The sequence below is a fragment of the Apteryx rowi genome, unplaced genomic scaffold (assembly GCF_003343035.1).
Source record: "Apteryx rowi isolate R43461 unplaced genomic scaffold, aptRow1 scaffold_1011, whole genome shotgun sequence".
NCBI lineage: Eukaryota > Metazoa > Chordata > Aves > Apterygiformes > Apterygidae > Apteryx > Apteryx rowi.
This window is the reverse complement of record NW_020447211.1, coordinates 186,056-206,291: the sequence shown is the minus strand read 5'-3', so window position 1 is coordinate 206,291 and position 20,236 is coordinate 186,056. Positions and strand designations below refer to the sequence as shown.

The following is a 20,236-nucleotide window of genomic DNA, read 5'->3' as shown; positions in this document are numbered from 1 at the left end:
CCTGCCCGCCTTTTGGCAAGGAGGCGGCAACGTTCTTCCGCCCGCCGGCACAGGAGCTCCTCCGTGCCCCTTTCTGCCCGGGGGCCCTCGGGGGCGCGCCAGAGGGCGCGAAGCAGGTCCCCGAGGAGGGACCGTGATGGCCACCGTCAGTCTCAGCCCACAAGGGCCGACGACTCCTGGCTCCGCACGGTCAGGGCGGAGCAGCGGGGCTTGGGCGACCACCGAAGGCGATGACAGGCCAGCTCCTAGCTCCGAGTGCYGACGCCAGGCCTTCTCGGGGAGGACCGAGCGGTCACACCGGAGAGGAGGCCACGAGAGCTGGGATTGCTCCCAGAATAGGTGTCAAGCACATGGACAATGTCAGCAGATGGACTGTCAGCATTCAGGGAATTGCCGCAGATGGAAGGGGCCTACGTTTTGTGGCTCACTCTTTCCCCCCTCAGCCCTCTCGCCATGGAGCTGCACTGTGGGAAGAGCTTACTGGGAACTGGGCACTGTAACAGTGTGTTGGTTGTTTTTACTTTTGCAAGTAATAATGGAAGCAAACAACAGCTGAGACAGGGTTTCATTTGTTTTTGTCATGGCATGGTTTATTTAACCCCTGGCAATGGCTTTTGAAAGGACACACTTCCTCCACCCCATTCCCAGCTTATTCTTCAGTTCCTGTGTGGGGAAGTGTGCCTTGCTGCCCTGCTGGACCTAGAAGGGAGTAGCTGATGGCTGCAGCCATCTCACTGGGGCTCTTACTGTCTTGCAGTGCTTAAGAGCTCATGTCAGATTGGGTGTTTCTCCTTCATGACTGATGCTCCCTTCATCCTGCTTGCATTTTCATCTTGTCTTTTTTATCTTGGCTCTTCTAATCACAGCTCCGGCTAGTTTCAATCCATATTCCAGTATCCTCACTGAGCATTTCCATGCAATGCAGGAGAGGAGCATTTCTACAGGGAAGTACAAGTGGCAGCAGGGTTGTGGGATACTATTGGCTGCCCCATCCCCTTTCTGTGGGTGGGGGTAGTCAGGGAAGCACCAAGGGATGCAGGCACTAAGTGCCTGCAGTGGGGACAGGAACCCCGTGGGGCTTTTTGTCCCCACATAACTCATGCAGGCTTTGTAGCACATAGGTCTGGCCCTCTTCCTTGGCTGCTCCAGCTAAGCTGGGTCCTGCCCACAGCCCCCCATGGGARTCCCTCAGTTCTGGGCCTTCCCTGCCGCCCATGGCTGCACTTAAAGGGAATCTCTTAGAGAATTTTAACAGTTTTATGAGTAAAGTCTCTAAGAGACTTCCTTTACATGTAGATGCCAAAGGAGTGCTATGGAAGGCACCAAAAGGCACCTGGAGGCCACCAGCATGCATGGAAAGACATGTGACGGTCTGGGGTGCATGGAAGGGAATCCAATCATGCTGGCTTAGACTTACAGGTAAAATGGGGACTTTGGGGGGCAACAAAATGAATATGAAGGTTTCTGGGGCATTTGTCTTGCTCCCAACCTTAATGCTAAACCTAGACCTTCGCCTCGGATGAGCCTTGGCCAATCTCCTAACTATAGCACAGGGGAAAAGCTATCGGGGAGAAACTTTTTTGCAGCCCATACCTTCTTTTGGCAGCCTCTTTGCAGCCCCACACTAATAGGAGCTCTAGGCATTATCTCTTTCCAAACCATAACTTTTACCCTAACCCTAGTCCTAGATTGGCTGAGCCAACACAGCTCAGGGGAAAAGCTATCAGGGGAGAAAGATTTTGCAACCTACTCCCTTCTTGGGCAGCACATGGTGGGGTCTTGGGCTCTCTGAGAGACACGTGGAGGCTCTGGGGCATCCTGAAAGCCAAATAAAGGGTTCTGGTTTGCACTGAAAGGCACACAGGGTCTTCAGGTGCACCAGAAGGCACACAGAGGGCTCTGAGGTGCACCAAAAGACAGACCTAGGCCTGGCAGGGGCACAGAAAGCCAAACAGAAGGTGTTTGGATGCACCAAAAGCCAAAACAAGGGATCTGGGGAACACTGAAAGGCACCCTGAGGCTGCTTGGGTCACTGAATGCCAGATGGAGGACACTGGGGTCACCAGAAAGCACAAGGAGGGCTTTGGAGGGAATCGAAAGGCAAACAACGACCCTTAGGGTGCACCCAAAGGCAGACAGAGGCCTCTGGGGAGCAGGAGGAAGAGGATGGGATGCACTAGAGGAAAAGGATCCCCAGGGAAGTGGATGTGCAGGTCAACAGGAGGCTTAGGGGTGCCTCCTGAAATGTGGGGAGCCTTTGCAGCCAGTCTGTGTCCTGCATGAGGGCTGGGCTGGAGGCTGCTTACCCTGGCAGTGGGTGCAGAGGATCCTCGCTTGGCACCAATTCTGGGGACACTGGGAGGAGGAAAGAAAACAAGTTCCAGGAAGAGAACATCCTCTCGCTGGTTTGCAGGGAAACATTTGCAATGGCTGGGTGTAGGCATCTGCAAAGGGCATGGACCATGGCCTGTCAAGTGCCTGCTTGCCTTGCCTCAGCGCCCTCTGCAGACAGGAAATCTCCTCCAGGAGTGTGATTCTTTCTGCAGCTTGTGGCAAACAACAGTGATGGAGCCCATGAAAATGCAGAGGAAGATGCTGGCCAGGAAAGAGAATGGTCCAATGAGCAGAAAGAAGGCGTAGTCCTGGGCAAGCAGTGAGTTCTCTCGGCATTGCCTGAAGGACTCATTCTTGAAGGCCATGATTGGATACTTGTTCAGCTGCTCTGGGAATCTGCACAAGAGCAAACTCTTCTCTGGAAGAGAAACATAGCGCTGATGGGCAAGTACCTGGGCACACTGGCAGCTGGGACAGGGTAGGTGGGTGTCATGGGCAGGGGAATGCCAGGTCTGAATGGGACAGATGGGACATGGGCAGGTGGATAAGGACTGTGCAGCCAGGTGGGCTAAGATAGTCCAGGGCAGGGTGCAAAGATGGGGAGCAGGAAGGTTTTGGGGTTTTCCTGCATCCCATGGCTTGGGAAGAGGGAAGAAATGGTGGGGTTGGGACAGTGCTGGAGAGGGCCTGACAAGACTGGAAAATGGGATTGGGGCAGGACGGGATGTGATGGGACATGGGGAGCAGCGGGCAGCGAACCTGGCAATGCCACAGAAAGTCCCCAGCCAGCTCAGGCAAAGACAGGCAGGCACTCAAGGCAGCAGCAAACGGGAACATATGGCGGCAGAGGGAGAGACCTCACAGGCAGGTTTCTCTCACCAAGGCTCCCAAGGGAAGGAAACAAAGGATCAGACTGGCATGAAGACAGTGGGGAAGGGGTGAGGCGATGAAGGCAGTGAGCATTGGCAGAGTCAGGGGTGGTGCCCATCCTGATATGCAGGCTCTTCTTGGCCCCTCAGATAACCATTGCTCAATGCCCCTTGCCCTCACTGTGGCTGGACTGGTGTCAGTGGTGGGGACATGGTCCCATCCAGCTCTCCAGAAAATCCTTGCTAGTGACCAAGAACCATACACCAGCCACCTGAGGGTGGACACCAGGGACCAGACCCAGGGACATGATCACCCAGGGGGACACAAGAGACTCCATGGCCTGGTATGGGGCGTGGGGAACCTCACTGTACCCTGCACTGGGCAGTGAACTGTGTTGTGGTGCCCAAGGTGTAGGCTCCCATATGGGCCCACAGCTGCTGGCAGCCACGGTGCTGAGATCCAGCCTCAGGCCTGACACGGGTGCCTGGCCCACCTGGAGAGGGTGGAGAGGATGGGGACAGAGCCCTCTGCACACTTACCTTTCATTTTTTCCCTGTTGTGACTGAGCCAGTGCCAGAGGGACTGGATGCTGCAGGTACACACCCAGGGGTTGCTGTGCAGGAAGAGCACTTGGAGCTGCGGCAGGGCATACAGCACCCTGGGCTCTAGCTCCCCCAGCCTGTTGCTGCCCAGGTTGAGCATGACCAAGCTGATGAGGGGCAGGAAGGTTTCCGAGGTCAGCACAGTAAGGTAGTTGTTGCTGAGGTCCAGCTCCTGCAGTGCCCCGAGCCCCACCAGGGCCTGGCTGTGGATCGTCCCCAGGTGGTTGTGAGGCAGGCTGAGCCGCAGCAGCACCGGCAGGAAGGGGAAGGAGCCTGGCCTGAGCACGGTGATGAAGTTGTAGCCAAGCCACAGGGTGCTGATATTGGCTGATAGGTTCTGTGGCACCTCGTGCAGGTCACGTTCGGTGCAGTCCACCTCCCCCGCGGAGCAATGACAGGCAGCTGGGCATGCTGGTGAGGGCAGCAGGCGCAGGAGGAACAGGCAGGCGATCAAGGTGCCCAGGCCCCTCCAGCTGCCCATAGCTGCCCACTGAGATGGCAAGGGCTCCCTACCTCCAGTGCTGAGATTCCCCTAAAGGTGCGTTCCTAGTGCCTGTCGCCTTGCCCAGCCACACGCAGCCTGTAGGCTTACCCTGCCAGGCACCCTTGGGTGGGCCTGGGGTGCAGAGCAGAGGTGCCGGAGAGTGCCTGGCTCCTAGGTCGATGTGTTCGGCTCCTGGTAGCCACTCACATTTGCCCAAATGCGGCTCACCACCACCCTCCGTATGCAAACCCGGAGCCAGCTGCACGTCCGGCCTCAGCTTTCCTCAGGGTGGAGCTGCACTTTTCTTAGCAAATATTTTTGCAGTGATGCCTGCCCTGGCAAGGTGCGGAGCCGTGCCCTCATCCCTCCCCCTGCCAGGCACTGTTCCAGCCAGGTAAGGAGCCAGCTCTGCACAGCCTGGGATTAACTGCTTGTGTGTGCTGCAGGCTGGAGAGCTGTAAGAAAAACAGACCCATCTCTTGGTCTCCATATTCCCCTCAGAGCAGCCCCCACGCATGTGCTGGCCCCCACCCCGTCATGCACAGAGGGGTATATGGACCCAGGGCCCCCGTAGCTGGCTGCGATGGGACAAAGTTTAAGCCATATTACGGACAGGTCTAATCCCATCTCCTGTGCTGGCCCTACCATGCCCAGGAAATTCTCAATGGGGAGCTCTGCTAGGAGCCACTGCCCACCCCACTCCTTTCCTTGGGCTCTGTTTGCATGTAGTGGGAGACCACAAGCCATGCCAACATAAGGAGAGATGGCGAGCTGAGTCTGCTGGGTCAACCAGCCTCCTTATCCCCAGAGGATCCTCTGGAGCTCCTGCCCTGGGGTGATGGAGGTGCATTGCAGCTGGCGGGACACAGGTTGCTGGCCCACACCACCGCCAGCCTGTCCAGGTATCCTTGCTGACCAGGGTGCTCTGACTGCTACTCCAGACTGCCCCAGGACAGCTTGTGCTAAAGGATTTGGGARACTTGGGCCGTCCCCTCATGCACACTCACATACACAAACGTGTCAGTGTGCACACAGGGGGAAACCCAGGAGCAACCACATGAGAACAAATGAGAAACATGAACATTTGGGGCTGTAGCCACCTGACCCGAGTGTGCCTTCGCCTTGGCACAGCAGTGCCAGCATGAGAGGGCTCAAAGTCTAGCTCCACCCTGTTTACACCTCCTCTGGTTTCAAAGGTGTCTGAAACCCCATAACAGAAGGCTAGCAAGGAGAAGATTCAATCCCCAGCACCTGCTTTCCATGGCAAGGCTCAAGTCTGCTGGCCACACCAGAGCCAGAGCCAGGCTCTCCCTGTGGCCCTACAAAGGCCTTCTCAATGCCTATATGGAGACTTGTGGGCAGCAGGACATTTTATCCATCAGCAAGATACAGAAGACTTGAGGGGAGGGTCAGCTGGAAGTGCTTCATCCCACCCAGAGTCCAACACTGTGGCTGGGAGCAGAGAGACTGTCCTCAAAATACGCTCTTGGAGCCCCTTTGCCATTTGGGATCCCTCAGCATTCATGGCCCAAAGGAAATCCCTGCCACCCCTGCCCCACAGCAAAAGCACTCAAAGGGCAGCAAGGCAGAGTGTACACCTGCACCCCAGGCCGGGAATGAGGCACTCCCAGATTGTGGGCAGAATCAGCAGGCAGACCGGTTTATTAACAGCATCCAGAGGAACTTTGGTTTGTTTATCTATCCTGCAGCAAACTTGGTTTGCTGCATTAATCCCCATCTGGAAATAATTCAGAAGAATCCTCTAGCACAGCCCAGCCCTGCCCCGAAGCAGGGCATGAACCCGCAGCCACATGGAGTGGTAGCACTGACTGACCCTGCCAGCACCCCCAGCAGCTGCAGACTCTTTGGGGACCTGAATTGTAGGGGATCCCTGTCCCAAAATGCTCTTCCTCCTTGCAGGATGCATTGCCCACTTCCTCTGGCCCTCTGAAATCAAATGGGATGTGCAAAATTTATTGAGGGGAAAAAAATCTTATTAAAAGCATGGCAGTTTCCAGCTATTGTGCTCAGAGAGCCCAGGAGGCCCTGAACCTACCTCAACTCTCTCTTCTAGCCCCCTCGTTGCCAATCTGCTGCTCACTCTGATGGTATGCAGGATGAGGAACGTCCACGGCATACTCCCTGCCTTGGCCACAGGCCAAGTGCAGGGCTCTTGCCGGTTGTGCCTGGCCTTGCTCCCATTTCACATGCCTAGGCTGCACCCAGCTGACTGCTCAGTGTGGTGCATGCTGCAGCTGTGGGGCCACAGCTTTGTCCCCTTGCCAGGCTGGTTTGGAATTGGTCAGGAGGGCTGGCATCCCGTGTGGTAGCCCCACTAACCCTGCCACTGCACTTGCAAGCTGGTGACCCCTTTGTGGCCCTGTTCCCCAGCAGTGCCCACCACTATCCCCCTTCACTCATACTGTGAGCACTCAGGAGGGTGCTGGGCCCCGGCATCACTGGCTGCATGGCCTTTTCTGGGTGCCCTTGGATCCCACAGGTAATGGCTCCTTTGTGTTTGGAGAGGCGGATACACAGGGCACAGGCATTTCTCCTAGTTGTCCCCCTGACAGCCTACCCAGCTGCACACTTTCCTCAGCCCTGCAACCTTGCAAGTGACCCAGGGCCATAGGGAAGGAGCACTGAGAAGTGTAAAGGATGGGTTCAGGTACAAGAGCAAGTCAGAGTAGAGCTGAGGAGAGATGCCCAGTCTACAAGCACTCCTTCCCAAAGCCAGTCCAGACCATTTGACACTGTCCCCCTCTTGCCTGGGTCCCTGTCACCACCTCCTTCTCCTGGGAGGGACACATGGCACCCTGTGGAAAGAGCCCAGGTTCCCTTCCCTAGCAAGGGCTGTAGTCACTAGGCCAGTTGCTCACAGGGTAGCAGTGACAGTCCAGTGCCCTCCTCCCCTATCACGATGGTGGTGGGTTTCCTATGGGTTTGGGCTCCAACCCAAATGGCACTGCCTGCAACCCCCCAGCCCAGGGCTCAGAATCACCAGCTCTGTGGGGCTCCCAGTCAGTGTCCTTACCGTCCTGGGGCACCACTGGCTGTGCAGGGAGCTGCTGTCTCTCTCAGGAGCCTTCCCATTCCTAAGCCCATCACCAGGTCTGGGGCATGCTGTTCTTGGAGACCCAAGTTTGCAAAGGAAAAGCTCCCTATGTCCCTGCAGGCTGGAGCTGTCTCAGACTGCATGGAGCAGTTTGACGTCGTACTGCAGCTCCTGAACTTTGAGTTCACAGCACAGGTCTGCGACCTGCACCTTTAACATCTGCTACATGGAGCACTGCACACGGACAGACCTGGGGAGGACTGTTGAAGCAGTCCCCAAGGCGGAGTGCTCAAAGTCAGCCTTGCTCTGGCTGACGAGAGCGAATCCAGGGTGCCCAACCAGCATGCCAATGTCATTCCCCAAATGATGTGATGGAGAGGCAGATAAACTCCTTCAGAGACCAGCCCCTGTCTGGGAGGGAGCAGGGACATGTGCAGAGACACATGGCCAGGGACACGGCTTTCTAGTTTGGTCGAGAGGCTGGAGGGATGCGATGGAGCAGGTGTGGTGGGCATGAAGGTGAAGAAACAGGACCAGGGACAAGGAACCAGGGTCATTTGTCACCCTCCACCACCGAAGAGCCAGGCCCAGGGTGCCAGGTGAGCTCAGAGTCCCGCTAACAGCTGCTCTGTTTTGTATGGAGCTATGCCTGGAGCAGGGATGGGGCCATTCCCAGTCAGTTCTCACCTTCCAGCTGTGGAGTATTTGCAAACCAAAGCAGCTCAGTGAGGACTGGAGCAAACATGTCCTGCCAGGTGACAGCAATCTCCTAGCAATAGCCTTGAACCCTCCAGCAGTGGAAGGCATTGGCAGCTCCCCCACAGCCCAAACATCTTGATGTGATGGGACCCCTCCCTTTCTAAAGTTTCCAACACCAACCCAGGAGAGGCCGTGGCTCTGCTGGGAGCAGAATATTCAGGGCCTGCAATGCTCAGCTTCACAGCACTGACATTTGCATTTACCACCCTGCTATTACATTTCTCTGGGGCTCCCTGCTCCAGTGTGTACTCCCAAGGGGAGTTCTGCTTGGGTAGGGAGGCAGGAGGTCTCCATGCCTGAGCCTGCAAGGGTGGGAGCAAGTCCCTGGCCAGCCCAGGGCAGGGGCACATAAAGATGGAGGGGAATGAGCTTTAAGACCATAGGTCCAATTTTTATCCCATCCTTGAAGACTTTAATTTCTTGAGTGATTCCATGTAATTGAAGATCTGAGGATCTCCACTGACTCCTACTGTGCCTGGACTGCTCCCACCCAGAGCAAAGGGGAAAGGGTGAGGGAGGGGGCTTGTCAGTGACAGGACCCAGCCAGCTCAGTCTGGGTACACTGAGCCCAGAAGAGCACCTTGCTGTGCCCCCATCCCAGGAGCACTGATGGGGCACAAGGCTGGGGTATGGTGCTGCCCTCACAGGATCTCACACCCTGGGGCCAGAGAGGCTGATAGCATCACACAGTCAGTGGTGGACCCATGGCACAAAACAGATGCCCTCAACGATGCATCTGGGCCCATTCAAGAGCATCCCAGGGGCAATAAGGCTCACCGTTCAGACCTCGCAAAAAGCAGGGGTCCTGGAGTGGTCCCCCCCACAACTGGAGTGTTGGTGGTCACCAAAGGACTCAGGTGAGGGTGTAAATACAGAATGGGGCAGAGATGCAGTGGGGTTACAGTCCCTGAACCACACCATGCTTCTGCTATCCTGTTGGGCACCCTCATCTCTGCCCAGTCCTGTCTGACTGGGGCATCCCAGGTAGCACCCTTTCTGCAGTGCCTGCTCCTGTTGCCAGAGGGTCCCCATGCTGAGCAGATCTCAGAATGCTGACTTTTTTCTGGCAAGTGACACCATGTGGCAGAATTGTGAACAGACATATACAACATGGGTCCTGTACATGGCATGGGAGATGGGCTCCAGCCACAGCCCTGGCAGCCAGTGCAGCAGACAGCCAAGCACTAGGAGGGGGACATGAAATCACTGCTGGCTCCAAGGAGGCACAGGCTGAGGTCCCCTGCTGAGACCTGAGGGCTAGCCAGCAATGCTTGAAGCTGGGATATTGTAAGAGTTCATAAACCACATGGGAAAAGGAAGCAGAAAATGGACTCTGAGGAAGGACCACAAGAGCTGCACTGGCAACCCTCAGTCTTTCCAGTCCTACCTAAGAACTTTATTATCACTCCAGTGTGCCCCAGACCTCTCCATTTGATCTCTGATACAATCTAGACCTTCCTGTTTAGGCTGTTGTCTTTGCAGTCCCCCGTTTGTATTCAGGCGCGGAATCAGGACTGACAGCCCAGTCATGGAAACAATAGTGGAGTTTATGTACAGGCTATGTATGTGCATGCAGGCAGGGAGGTGGGAAGAATTTTAGGTAGCATGACTAAAACTAGCATGAGCAGCAGAGCATGGGGCTGATCAGGAGCTCACTTTGGGTGGACATCCCAGATTTGAGCAAAGCAAGTGACAGCCAGATAAATCTCAAGAGATGGAGCTGTGTCATGGCAAAAGCCTCCCTGCTACTGCTACTGGCCCCCTCGTGACTGTGTCATCTTCACTGTTAACTGTCCAGCTACCCCAACACCCAAATTTTTAATGCAAATGGCAAACAGAGTAAACAGAGGAAAGTAACTGGCAGGCCAGGTCACTTCATTCTCCTGCACCAGGCAGCAGGGCTTACCCATGCTAACATGAGGCTTGCCGATAAATAGGATCAACACATGCAGCACAGCAGGGCCAACAGAGAGTTGTTTAATAGACATGAAGTTTTTGGATATCAGACATACTCTCCAAAGCATCTCTGCTTTTCTGTGTTGTGCCAGGCTCCCCTTGTACCCTGCCTGGTGGGACACTTGGCTGAGGTGTCCCTGCTGTGGAGTGGCATGCATGGAGAAGCCAGGCATCAGCAAGCCCTGGGCCAGGCTCCAGGAGACATCTGTGATGGCTGGACCAGATTTCAGAGTTGTCAGAGGGATGGATAGGCAGGATGAAGGGGTGGGTGTATCCTCATCCCACCTTCTGTTGCCCCAAATCCTGGCAGGATAGGCAAGGAGCTCTGTACAAGCTGAGGCCCTTTATGAGCTGCTGTGACCCAGGAACAGCCCCCCTGCTACTGTCCACATGCAGACCCTGGGCATGGTTGGGGCTGAGCTGCTTTCAAGGGGTAGGTAGTCCTCAAAAAGGGCCCAGACAGCACCCTAGGAGCTTGACTGTCCACAGCATGCTGGGCACAGGAAGCCCTGGCTCCATCTGCCGAGCTATGCAGAGCTGCTGCCTGCCCTGCCAGTCCATGTGCCACCAGGCAGCACCATCCTCCCACTGCCCACAGCAGCCCCAGCCTGCCAAGAGCCTGCTCAGCTCTCAAAGGCAGCTGTTACCCCACAGCAAAGGCATCGCTGGCAGCAGTCACTTTGGGGGAACGGTGCCTGGGGCACTGGGTCTTGGCACAGCCCTGACGGCTGCTGGGTGACCACCTTCTCTTTGCATGACCCTTTGGTGGCCAAGTCAGGCTCGGGCCTGCCAGCCACCCGGGGATGCTCCTTGTCGGCCTTGACAGCAAGGAAAGTGGCCAGGTCCAGGTCAAGCATTGCCACTCCGCCGCGTGGTGTGGGCGTGTTTTGGCGGCACTGCGGGCAGGGGATCCAGCGCTGTTCATTGGCGATGGCATCAAGGCGTTTGAGGCAGGCCTGGCAGAAGGTATGGCCACAGTACAGCCGACGTGGCAGCCGGCTGCACAGGTCGTAGGAGGAGTAGCAGATGATGCAGTCAATCCTGTGGCTGCCTCGACTCAGGGTACGGGAGTGGACCTCGGTGCCTGGCCCTGTGTCCTCTGCACAGGCACTGCCACCAGCCTGGGACATGCTGGGGAGAGGAAGGTGAGAGGAGCCCATCAGCCCTGCAGCTGGGGAGGGCATCTGGGCATGGAGAAGGCCAGAGGGATGGATGCCACCTCTGAGAGGACCAGGATGCATCCGAGGTGTGGGAGAGAGAAACACCAGCACTGCACGGCAGGTGCTTGGGGCTGTCTGGGCAAGCTCCCTGCCCAGCACATCCCTTCCTGCTCCATGTCTGGCCCTGCCTGTAAAAGCAGGACCCTGCCACTAAAGGGGGCCCTAGAGTCTCCCTTGCAGCCATGGGAGGATGCATTTTCCCCTGTGCCACTCAGCATCCCTGCTGGGAGCTCTGCCAAATGCCCCTTCCTGCCCCCGGGAGTAAATGCAGATGAATAGTGACTGGCTGGATCTTCCCACCTGCCTGGAGACCTGCGTGGGCCCTGGGTTCATGGGAACCCCCCCTGTAGGAAGGAGCAGGTCAGCCGTCTGAGCTGGGGAACAGCTCCCGATGGGTCAGGCCCTTCCAGAGCTCTGCTCCGCCCCTGCCCGGGCTGCACCAGGCCACCCTGGCATGGCTGGCGGCAGCAGCAGGGTGACAGCCACACAAGCTGGTGGAGATGAACTGAGGGGTTCARCCTCATGTGAAGGGGGAGGTCTGGTATCTGCCAGCATGTTTCAGGCCCTGTCCCATAGTCTACCAGGACCCAGCTCCCTCTATACCCATGATCACAAGCATTTTGGTGTATGCAGGCACCACCTCCTCCCCAGTCCCCCATCCCTACCTGTCCTGAGGTGCTCTTCTCCCTCCAGGGTCTCAGGTGAAGTGACAGAAGGGCTGTGCTGTCCCAGGGGGCTGTGGCAGTCCCGCAAAGAGCATCAGGGGCCTGAGCTGTGAGCAGCTCTACAGCCAGGTCCAGGTGGCTGCTCGTGGCTCTGGCAATGGGAAGAGGCTCACCTTTCAGGGACAACTGTGCTATTGGATCTGCCGCTGGGAAGCCAAACCTGTGCGATTGGGTTACAAGCACCCAGATAACAAAGCCCTCCGAAATCTAAGCTCTCCCTCCCTTACTGCTGCCCTGGGAGCATTTACTGCATTAACCAGCAGAAGAAACCCTCTGCGTGAGGCTGAGGAGCCCTGGGCTTCACCTGCATGTGGAAAGGTCTTGGAAATCAGCTGTACTTGAACAGCAGCGGCACAGTCCTCCACATCCTCCAGCCACCTGCCAGCAGCAGGGCACATCCAGGAAGATGCTGGCCAGCAGTGACTTCCCACGACTTGCCAGCAAAGCTGCTCCTGGGCACACACGGCTTGCACCTTTCCAGGTGGTTCAGGCTGCTGGGGAGGGGGTGCAACTAGGGGGTGATGGGTAGAGCGGGGGGTCCTGCCTAGGGAGACTGGGCAAGCAGCAGAGGAGATGTGGAGGGGTTGGTGCTGGGACAGGTGCTGGCACAGGTGCTGGGACACTGAGACTCAAGCCTTGCCTGGCATGTGGGTCTGAGCTGGCAGTGCCCACGTGTGGGGCAGTGCAGCAGGATAGGCTCTGTCCAGTGTCTTGAGGCGACCGCTGTGACTGGTGCCAGCAGGCAAACTGTCAGTGGTGAGTAGGTTGTGTGTGTGTGTGGGGGGGGGGGGTTGATCTGGGCAGATTCTGGGAAGTCTGGGTGGAAGGACTGGGGCACCTCAGAGGTGTCCCAGCTCCCCTGTGCACTTCATAGACTTGCTAATCACAGGAGCTGAGGAACACAAGCTTTATGCTAGCAGCAGTGGCTTGGAGGGTGCCTGGTGCCTGCAGTCAATGTGTGGGCTGGGGGCAGGGGCAGAGCATGATTGGGGGAGACCAGTAGCTCAACTTCCCTGGAAAAGCCACCGGACACATCGCTGGGACCTGCCCTTGCTCTTCCAGCAGAGGCTACAGGTTCTCATGTTGGGTGTGTGGAGCCCAGGCTTTCCACGTGGCTTTGCTCTCTCAGGCTGCATCCTGCTCAGTCCCGTACTTTCCTCTTTTGGGTTGGTCCCAGAGCATCCTTGGTCTTCTCCACCCTGGAGCAACACTAGTATGGAGCATATGGGAGAGAAGGTGACTAAGCAACCCTTGGTCCTCAGCTCTGGGTGATGATGGGATGATGCTGATCACTAGGCATGGCTGGGGAAGAACCTGGCACCCCCCCAACCAGGCCTTCAAGGGTTATGCTTATGCATGACCCAAGGGAGATGCCAGCAATGCCAAGCTCTGCCCCCGCAGCTGCCAGCCCCCCTTGCACAGCCCTCAGTCCAGCAGGAAATCGCACCCTCTGCAAGGAGGGTGCTCAGCAGGAGTAGCATTTTGGCCTGCAAACCAGGAAAGACTAAAAAGGGGATGTGCAGAGGCAGCCCCTGAACCCAGCCTGACTCAGGATCCTGGGCAAAAAAAGCACATCATGGAACCAGGGCAGGGCTGTCAGGCCTGGGACACCCAGCAGCATTTCTGCGTGGGAGCAGGAGAGGGCAGCAGCCCCTGCTCCAGCCACGAGCAGGCAGTGAAGCAGGCAGAGAGCCAGGCAGTGCTCTCCTTTGCTGCCTGCTTGCCAAACATTTAGGCCACCCTCGGGCCACATTTCCAGCACTGCTTGACAGCAAGAAATAGGTTTTTTGAATTGGAGACCAACCCTCACAGGGTCACTGAACTCTGGGAACTGAGCTTTGTGGAAAGACTTGACTCTCACCCTGTGCTCAGGAGCAAGGCAGTAGACCTGGCAGCACAGCAGCCCTCAGGTCACAAGTTTTCCCCAGGTTGCCCAGATGCTCCCAAGCTCCCCCCACACTTCCAGAGTCCAGCATGAGGCTGGGAAGTGCCTGTCCTCCTTGGGTGTGCAGGGTGTGCTGGCACCTCCTGAGCAATGCAGCCATGTCCTGTTCCCCCCTTGGCACCACGATACCCTGACACTGGCCAGGCATAGCTTGCCATCCCACAGGTGTGCCTTCTTCCTGCCCCACAGCAGCTTGACACCCATTGCTCCTGTGACACAGGCTTTTCACCACCCCTCTGGGCTGGATGCAGATCTCTGCTGGCCCAGGCTGTGAGCATTGGGTGGGCTCCCAATGCATGTGTCCATCCAGGGTGGCACCCTGTGGCAGGGCTTTGCGCTTCCCTCACTCAGCTGGCCACGATCCAGGGCTTGAAGGGCAGCAAGTTCGAGGCAGGGCTGTGCTGGGGACCTTGGGCAGGCCAGTTTCTGCTGAATCAGCTGGCCGATGTGGGGGGTAGTCGCTTGTGCCCCGGGTGGAGCAGGAACCAGCTGAGTGGGATTCCTGCTGTGCCCTGACATCTGAGGGCAAGGCCAAGCTGGGATCGGTGCTTCCCAGCTTGCTCTGTGGAGTTAATGAATGTTTAAGACCAGTCTCCCCGCCACTTCTCCCTGCTAACAGCCATTTGGCATGTTGCCATGCTTGCCTGCACACACCTGCACACATGCGCATGTACATTGTTGATATGCAGTTGGTGGGCTGTGCACACAGAAAGGCATGTGCACCTGCATGCAGAAAGCCATGCACATGCATACACTACTGTCTTGCCCTCGGTGTGTGCCCAGAGACTGGCACATAGGTGCACATGGAGCCACACAGGCACACAGCCACACACATGCATATATACACAGAGCTGGAGAGATTCATCCCTTCTTCCAGCTCATGGTGGTGCCTCCCCAAGTGCCTGGCTGCACATTGCTCCCAGACTGGTAAATGGGCAGCTTGGAGAGACTCATTCAGCTCAGCAGCACCTATTTCCCATGCATGCTTGGGGGATGTGAGTGGCAGCATATTCCATGTCAGCAGACAGGGGAGAGCTGGGCACCCCGATAGGCACCACTCCAGCTCCTCCCTGGTCACAGTGTGCTCTGTCCAAAACCCATGTGCCCAGGGATGTCTGGTTCCTTGCATGTCCCAAAGCTGGTGAGAAGTCACCCTTCCTTCCAAAGAATTGCAGTGCCACTGCCAGCCTGGCCTGACTCATCTGCCCCAGGGTGCCTGGCAGGCAGACATCAGTCTCCTTTGGCCATAGGAAATCAGACCCAGGGGAGAGGTACGGTCTCGGCTGTGCGCACACCCAGGTATGCACATGGCCCTGCCCAGGGACAGCGATCACCTCCCTCTGGCTGGCCATCCTCATAGAAACACACACACATCCCCAAACACACAGACTTCTCTCAGCCCTCTTACCCCATCCCAGTGCTTGCCAAAACCCCTGCCCCTCACATACACACTCGGCCCATCGTGTCCCTGGCCCAGCTGGGTGGCAGTGCCCTCTGCAATGCCCAGGTGCTACATCCCATCCGGGGGTCACGCACCCAGGCAGCTTTAGCCATGTCTGCCTATTGCACACATGCCATACTGGGCTCTCCTGTGCCAGCCTATCTCCTCACAGGGCCAGGAGCCTGCAGACACGCTCTGTCCCTTGGAGGCTGGTTGCTGTCGTTGTGCACAGCACACAAGGGCCTTGGCCTCCCCAGAGCTACAGGTGTGGGGAAGCCCTTGGGTGACAAGGGACTGGACTACACATCTGCTAAGCCATTCAGGATGGCACCAAGGGRCACGCTGTCTGAAACCAGCCTTAAGCCCTGGCTTTGCTGTCCTGTGCCCTGCTGCAGGGTGTACCTGAGAAAACCCCCAAATCTGAGTACAGGGGAGGGTATATCTGGAAACAGCAGCTACAAGCACTGGTGGGAAAAGGGGGAAGGGCCTGTCAAAGCCAGACATTTCCCTACCCCCTTCCCAAGGCCTATCTTAAACCCAGCCCCAAGAGCTGCAGAGACCTTGAACACAGTGGGACAAGGAGCAGGTGCCATCAGGAGAGTGTAAAGGTCTGGGCCAGGTGGGCCAGGCTCTCCTTGGGCTATGCATCACCACCCACACTTAATGCACGTAGGAGATACCAGTCACCCAGCGCAAACTTCCATACGCCCAAGCCTCGGTGAACACAAACCATACCCGGGGAGCACCCACAGGACCTGGATGCACACACCCAGCAAGCTGCACACTGTGCAGACAGGAGCCCACCGCTGTCCATGTCACCCAAAACCCTGCACATCCATGCCAAGGCCTGGGCCCTCCATGTGGATGGCAGTATTCAGCCCTCTGGCACTCTGCTCTCTGCCCTCCACTGTTCCTCTCCACCTTTTCTGCTGGCTTCAGCTTAATCATTGCCCAGGTGACTGGCAGGGAGTGCTCTGCCTAGCCTCTTCTAGCTTGTTTGCCGTCACCCCAAGGTTAAGCAGAGCGAAGGGCAGTGGTGACACGTACCGTGCTGCCAGCGGACACTGTGTCCTGCCAGCATTTTGCCTGGGCCAGGCTACCACATCCTGTCTTCCCTTGGCCACGTCATGGGGGCAGGGCAGAGCAGAGCCGCTCGACCCTCCCTGGTGAAGCAGAACCTGCCAGTCTGAGGGCTCTGCTGAAAGTGCCATGCACGATGCTCTTCTGCTTTGGGCCAGCCCCTGAGAACCACATCTGCCCCCACAGAGCATGCTGGACCTTAGGGATGCCAAGCCACCTCTGTGGGCAGGGCACTTCAGCCAAGCACCCATGGTGTCTGTGACACCACCTCCCTGCCCAGAAGATCTCAGCCACACTGTGGGTGGGCTCTGCAGCAGGGAAAGCCTGGCATCGAGGACAGGGCAGCAGGGAAAGCAAACAAGGGGTGGATCTCCCTGGTTTCCATGTTAGCACTGACAGCAGTTCAGGCAGGCTGAACAACAGAGCTCCTTGTGCTGGGGTGGGGTTGCACAGGGCTGTGTCCCTGCCAACATCTTCCTGCAAGCAGCACCACCCCCTATACCACCCACAGGCACAGGTTCTGCTGGCAAGTGAAGGGGGTCTGGGCAGAGGGGCTAGAGTGGCAGGGCCATACCCTGCACCTCTGTCAGACCCTCGCTACCCAGAAGCACTGCAAAGGGCAAAGCAGAGCCACAGGGCTCCCAGTGGTGGTGGGCTCCCAGATGGTTGTGGGCTCCTAGGTGGGTCTCAGCAAGCTTGGGCAGTGCCTCAAAGACCACCCCCCACCAGCACCCAGCTGGCCCTGCCAGGAACCTACCCCTTCCTCTGCCCCCTGCAAAGCTGGGCTTTCTCTTTCCAAGGGACAGACATCCAACCTGGCACAGTCTGGCCTAGCACCAGCCAGTATCCCCAGACAGGCAGGGGCTATACTGGAAATGCCTTGGCAACGGGAGCAGTGGGAGGCAGGCTGGCAACAGGGGCAAAGGGCAGCAGTAAGATTAAGAGCTCAGCAGGCCATTTCTGCTGCTGCAGTCAGCAGTGAAACAGTTAAGTGTCCTGCCCCCTGGTTTGGGGAGGAGGAGAGAGCTGTGTGCCATTCCTGCATTGTGCTTACACAGCTCTGGGCCCCCCAGTCCCACTTGGGGCCAGGCACAGCCCGACTGAAGAAGCAAGAAGTAACATAAGAAACCCGGAAAAAACAGGGTGGAGGGAAGAGGCGTACCTTGGCAAGGGAGGAGATGTCTGTAATTTTATTTGCAGTGCACTGAAGTCATCTGCTAACACACACATTCTTTCCAAGCCCCTGTCCTGACCGCCAGTGTGAAGACAGAGGCAGTTCCTGCAGCAGACGCATTTGCTTACGCAGACTATCACCTCGCAGCACAGCCAGCCAGCCGTGGGATGCACTGCTCCGCAAGGACAACAGCATGCTTGTTCCAGKTCCGGTGTGCCAACTTCAGCCGAAAACGAACTCAGGGGCTGCCCCAGCAAGCTGCAAAGAGGCAAGCGGGCTCCACGCTTGCCTTGCTCCTTGCCCAGTTGTTGCAGAAAGTTCACGCTGGGAATCTGCTTTGGGAACTGCTTGAAGGAGGATGCCCCAGGACTACTCCACTTCTGGTGCTGGGTGCCTGCACGGTGCTGGGGCCAAGCCGAACCGGGCTCAGAGCCCAAACGCAGACCAGTGTGGGGGGATGTGCTGCCACTGAGCGCTCCACCAAGCCTGGTGAGCCCAGGAGGAGGAAATGAGGCAGGCCGGTGGTTTCCTAGCACCCAGACTTTAGACACCTGAACCCGTGCTGTCAGGTGCTGCCCTGGAGCAGTGCCCGGCACTCTGCCACACTTTGTCTGCCTGTCCTTCCTGTCTCCTTCCCTCCGTCCCATGGGCAGCATGGCGAAGAGAAGTGGTATCCACTCAGAGCTGCTTGGCACAGGGCTTTACAGCATCCCCGTGATGCTGTGTGGGGGTGACCCCTTGACTCTGAAGAGGTGGGGATCTCTGTCCCAGCCTGGGGGGGACAGTTTGAGTTCCAGAAAGTCTCAGGCATGGCCTGACTTTTTGCCCCCCCCTCTGAGACAGCAACACCGCCTGCCTTCTCCACCAACCTCTGCCACGTACACGTTGTTGCCATCATCCAGACTTGCCTTCTGGTGTGCAGACAAAGCCTGAGCCTTCTTCAGAGTTGTAGGTTTCCCTGCAAGGCTGGACTGGCAGCCATGGCCAAGGATGGCAGGTTCACAGGCTCAAACAGTCCCGGTGCAAGCCTTTCTTGGTGGGCATCTGCGTTGGCACACACCATGCTCAGGGCACCCAGACCTTGCTGGGGCAGTGGGGGACTTGTGTTTCTCCCCAGCCACACCACATTGGGCTCTCAGGACCTGGCAGGTGCCCATCACTGGTGAATCTGGCTGCATAGCTCATGGGAGAAAAACAACACTGGAGTCAAATTGGTGCTACCTCCAAGCTGCCAGCTCTGGTGGGTAATGGAGGCAGCTCCACTGCCACCTCCCAGCCCTGTCCACCATGAAGCCCAGGCTGGGCAGCCAGGTCCCTGTGGGGCTGCCCGGCACGGACCCGCGGTTGGCACATTCAGAGCTCGCAGTGAGGGCCTTTAGGAGACAACACAGCAGCACTTTCTGCAGCAGGGGCAGTACTTATAGCAGCAGTTTCCCCCATTCACCTTGTGCTCATGGTCCTTGGATGAGTTGTCCAGACTGACTGTGTAGAAGGAGTCAGGGGATGTCCCACTGAGCATCTTCAGGCTGGCATAGGGGTTATATGGCCGAGACCAGGACTTCTCAGTGGAAATGGTCTGACTGTTCCAGCTGGCCATGCTGGCATGGTTTGCCTGCTCCTCCAAGCTGTACGTGGGCACTGTGGCAGGGTTGGCAATCACTGTGGGTGAAGAGGGCTCATCCTTCAGGTATCGAGTGATGAAGCTGTGCTGAAACTGGGCCCGTGGGATGTCCACACTGGCGTAGGGATTCTCAAGGGTGGCACCACGATCCATGTCCCCTGCTCCTCCCGGTTCCTTGTCAGCACACACGTCCCGGCTGGCAGCTGCAGAGCAAGCAGGCTGTCTCTCACCTCCCACCACCTACAAAAGAAAGACCACTTTAACTCAGGACACAGGGGGATCTGCCAGCTCCAAAGTGCCGTAGGGTATCAGTGCCAAGGGCTGTTCCCATGGCACTGGGGAAGGGACCCCCAGTTTGGGAACGGGGACAGAACTTTGTTCAGTCCTCCCTGCCAGTCCCATGAGCCCCCAACGCACGACCGACCATATATTTCAGACATGTGGTCTGAGAGCAGAGACGGCAGAGAAGGAAGGGAGGAGGGAGAGGACACAGGGGCAGGCAGGGTGCTGAGATGAAGGAGGGGGTCCTGAGTGGGAAACAGGGTGCAGAAAGGGATATGGGGTGGGGTAAGAGTTTTTGGTGGGGAGGCACGTTTCTGAGAAAGGAGGGGCAGGTACTGGGGAGAGGTGGGGGAGGAAGGGGCTGGAGGTGAAGGGCAGGCAGAAGCAGGGGCAATGAAGGGACAGGGCAGGGGCAAGCAAGCAGAACGGAAGGCGGACGGGCAGGCAAAGGGGAGAAGGAGAACGGGAGCAGGGAGAGAGGGGGAAGTGAGGCAAGCTGGGACGGGACCGGGACGGGGCAGGCAAAGAGGCAGAGAAGGCAACCGAGGCAGGCAGAGAAGGGGACCGAGACAGGCAGAGAAGGGGACCAAGTCAGGCAGCGAGGGGTCCCGGACAGGCAGGGAAAGACCCGGGAAGAGGGAGCAGCGGGGCCGGTCCCGGCACTCACCGAGCCGCACTCCGGCCGGCT

The 20,236-nt window shown here is 57.5% G+C and overlaps 2 protein-coding genes across 2 annotated transcripts; both read right to left on the bottom strand.

Annotated features, from left to right (window-relative positions):
- Positions 1–2,492: 2,492 nt before the first annotated feature.
- LRRC26 (leucine rich repeat containing 26) lies at positions 2,493–4,311 on the bottom strand. Its single transcript, XM_026064030.1, has 2 exons — positions 3,744–4,311; positions 2,493–2,752 (listed from the first exon to the last, which is right to left on the bottom strand). The coding sequence occupies exons 1-2, from the start codon at positions 4,285–4,287 to the stop codon at positions 2,493–2,495; spliced, it is 804 nt and encodes a 267-aa protein (XP_025919815.1). The 5' UTR covers positions 4,288–4,311.
- Positions 4,312–10,683: 6,372 nt separating this feature from the next.
- Positions 10,684–11,190, bottom strand: RNF224 (ring finger protein 224). The gene has a single exon (XM_026064018.1). The coding sequence runs from the start codon at positions 11,188–11,190 to the stop codon at positions 10,684–10,686; it is 507 nt and encodes a 168-aa protein (XP_025919803.1).
- Positions 11,191–20,236: the final 9,046 nt, after the last annotated feature.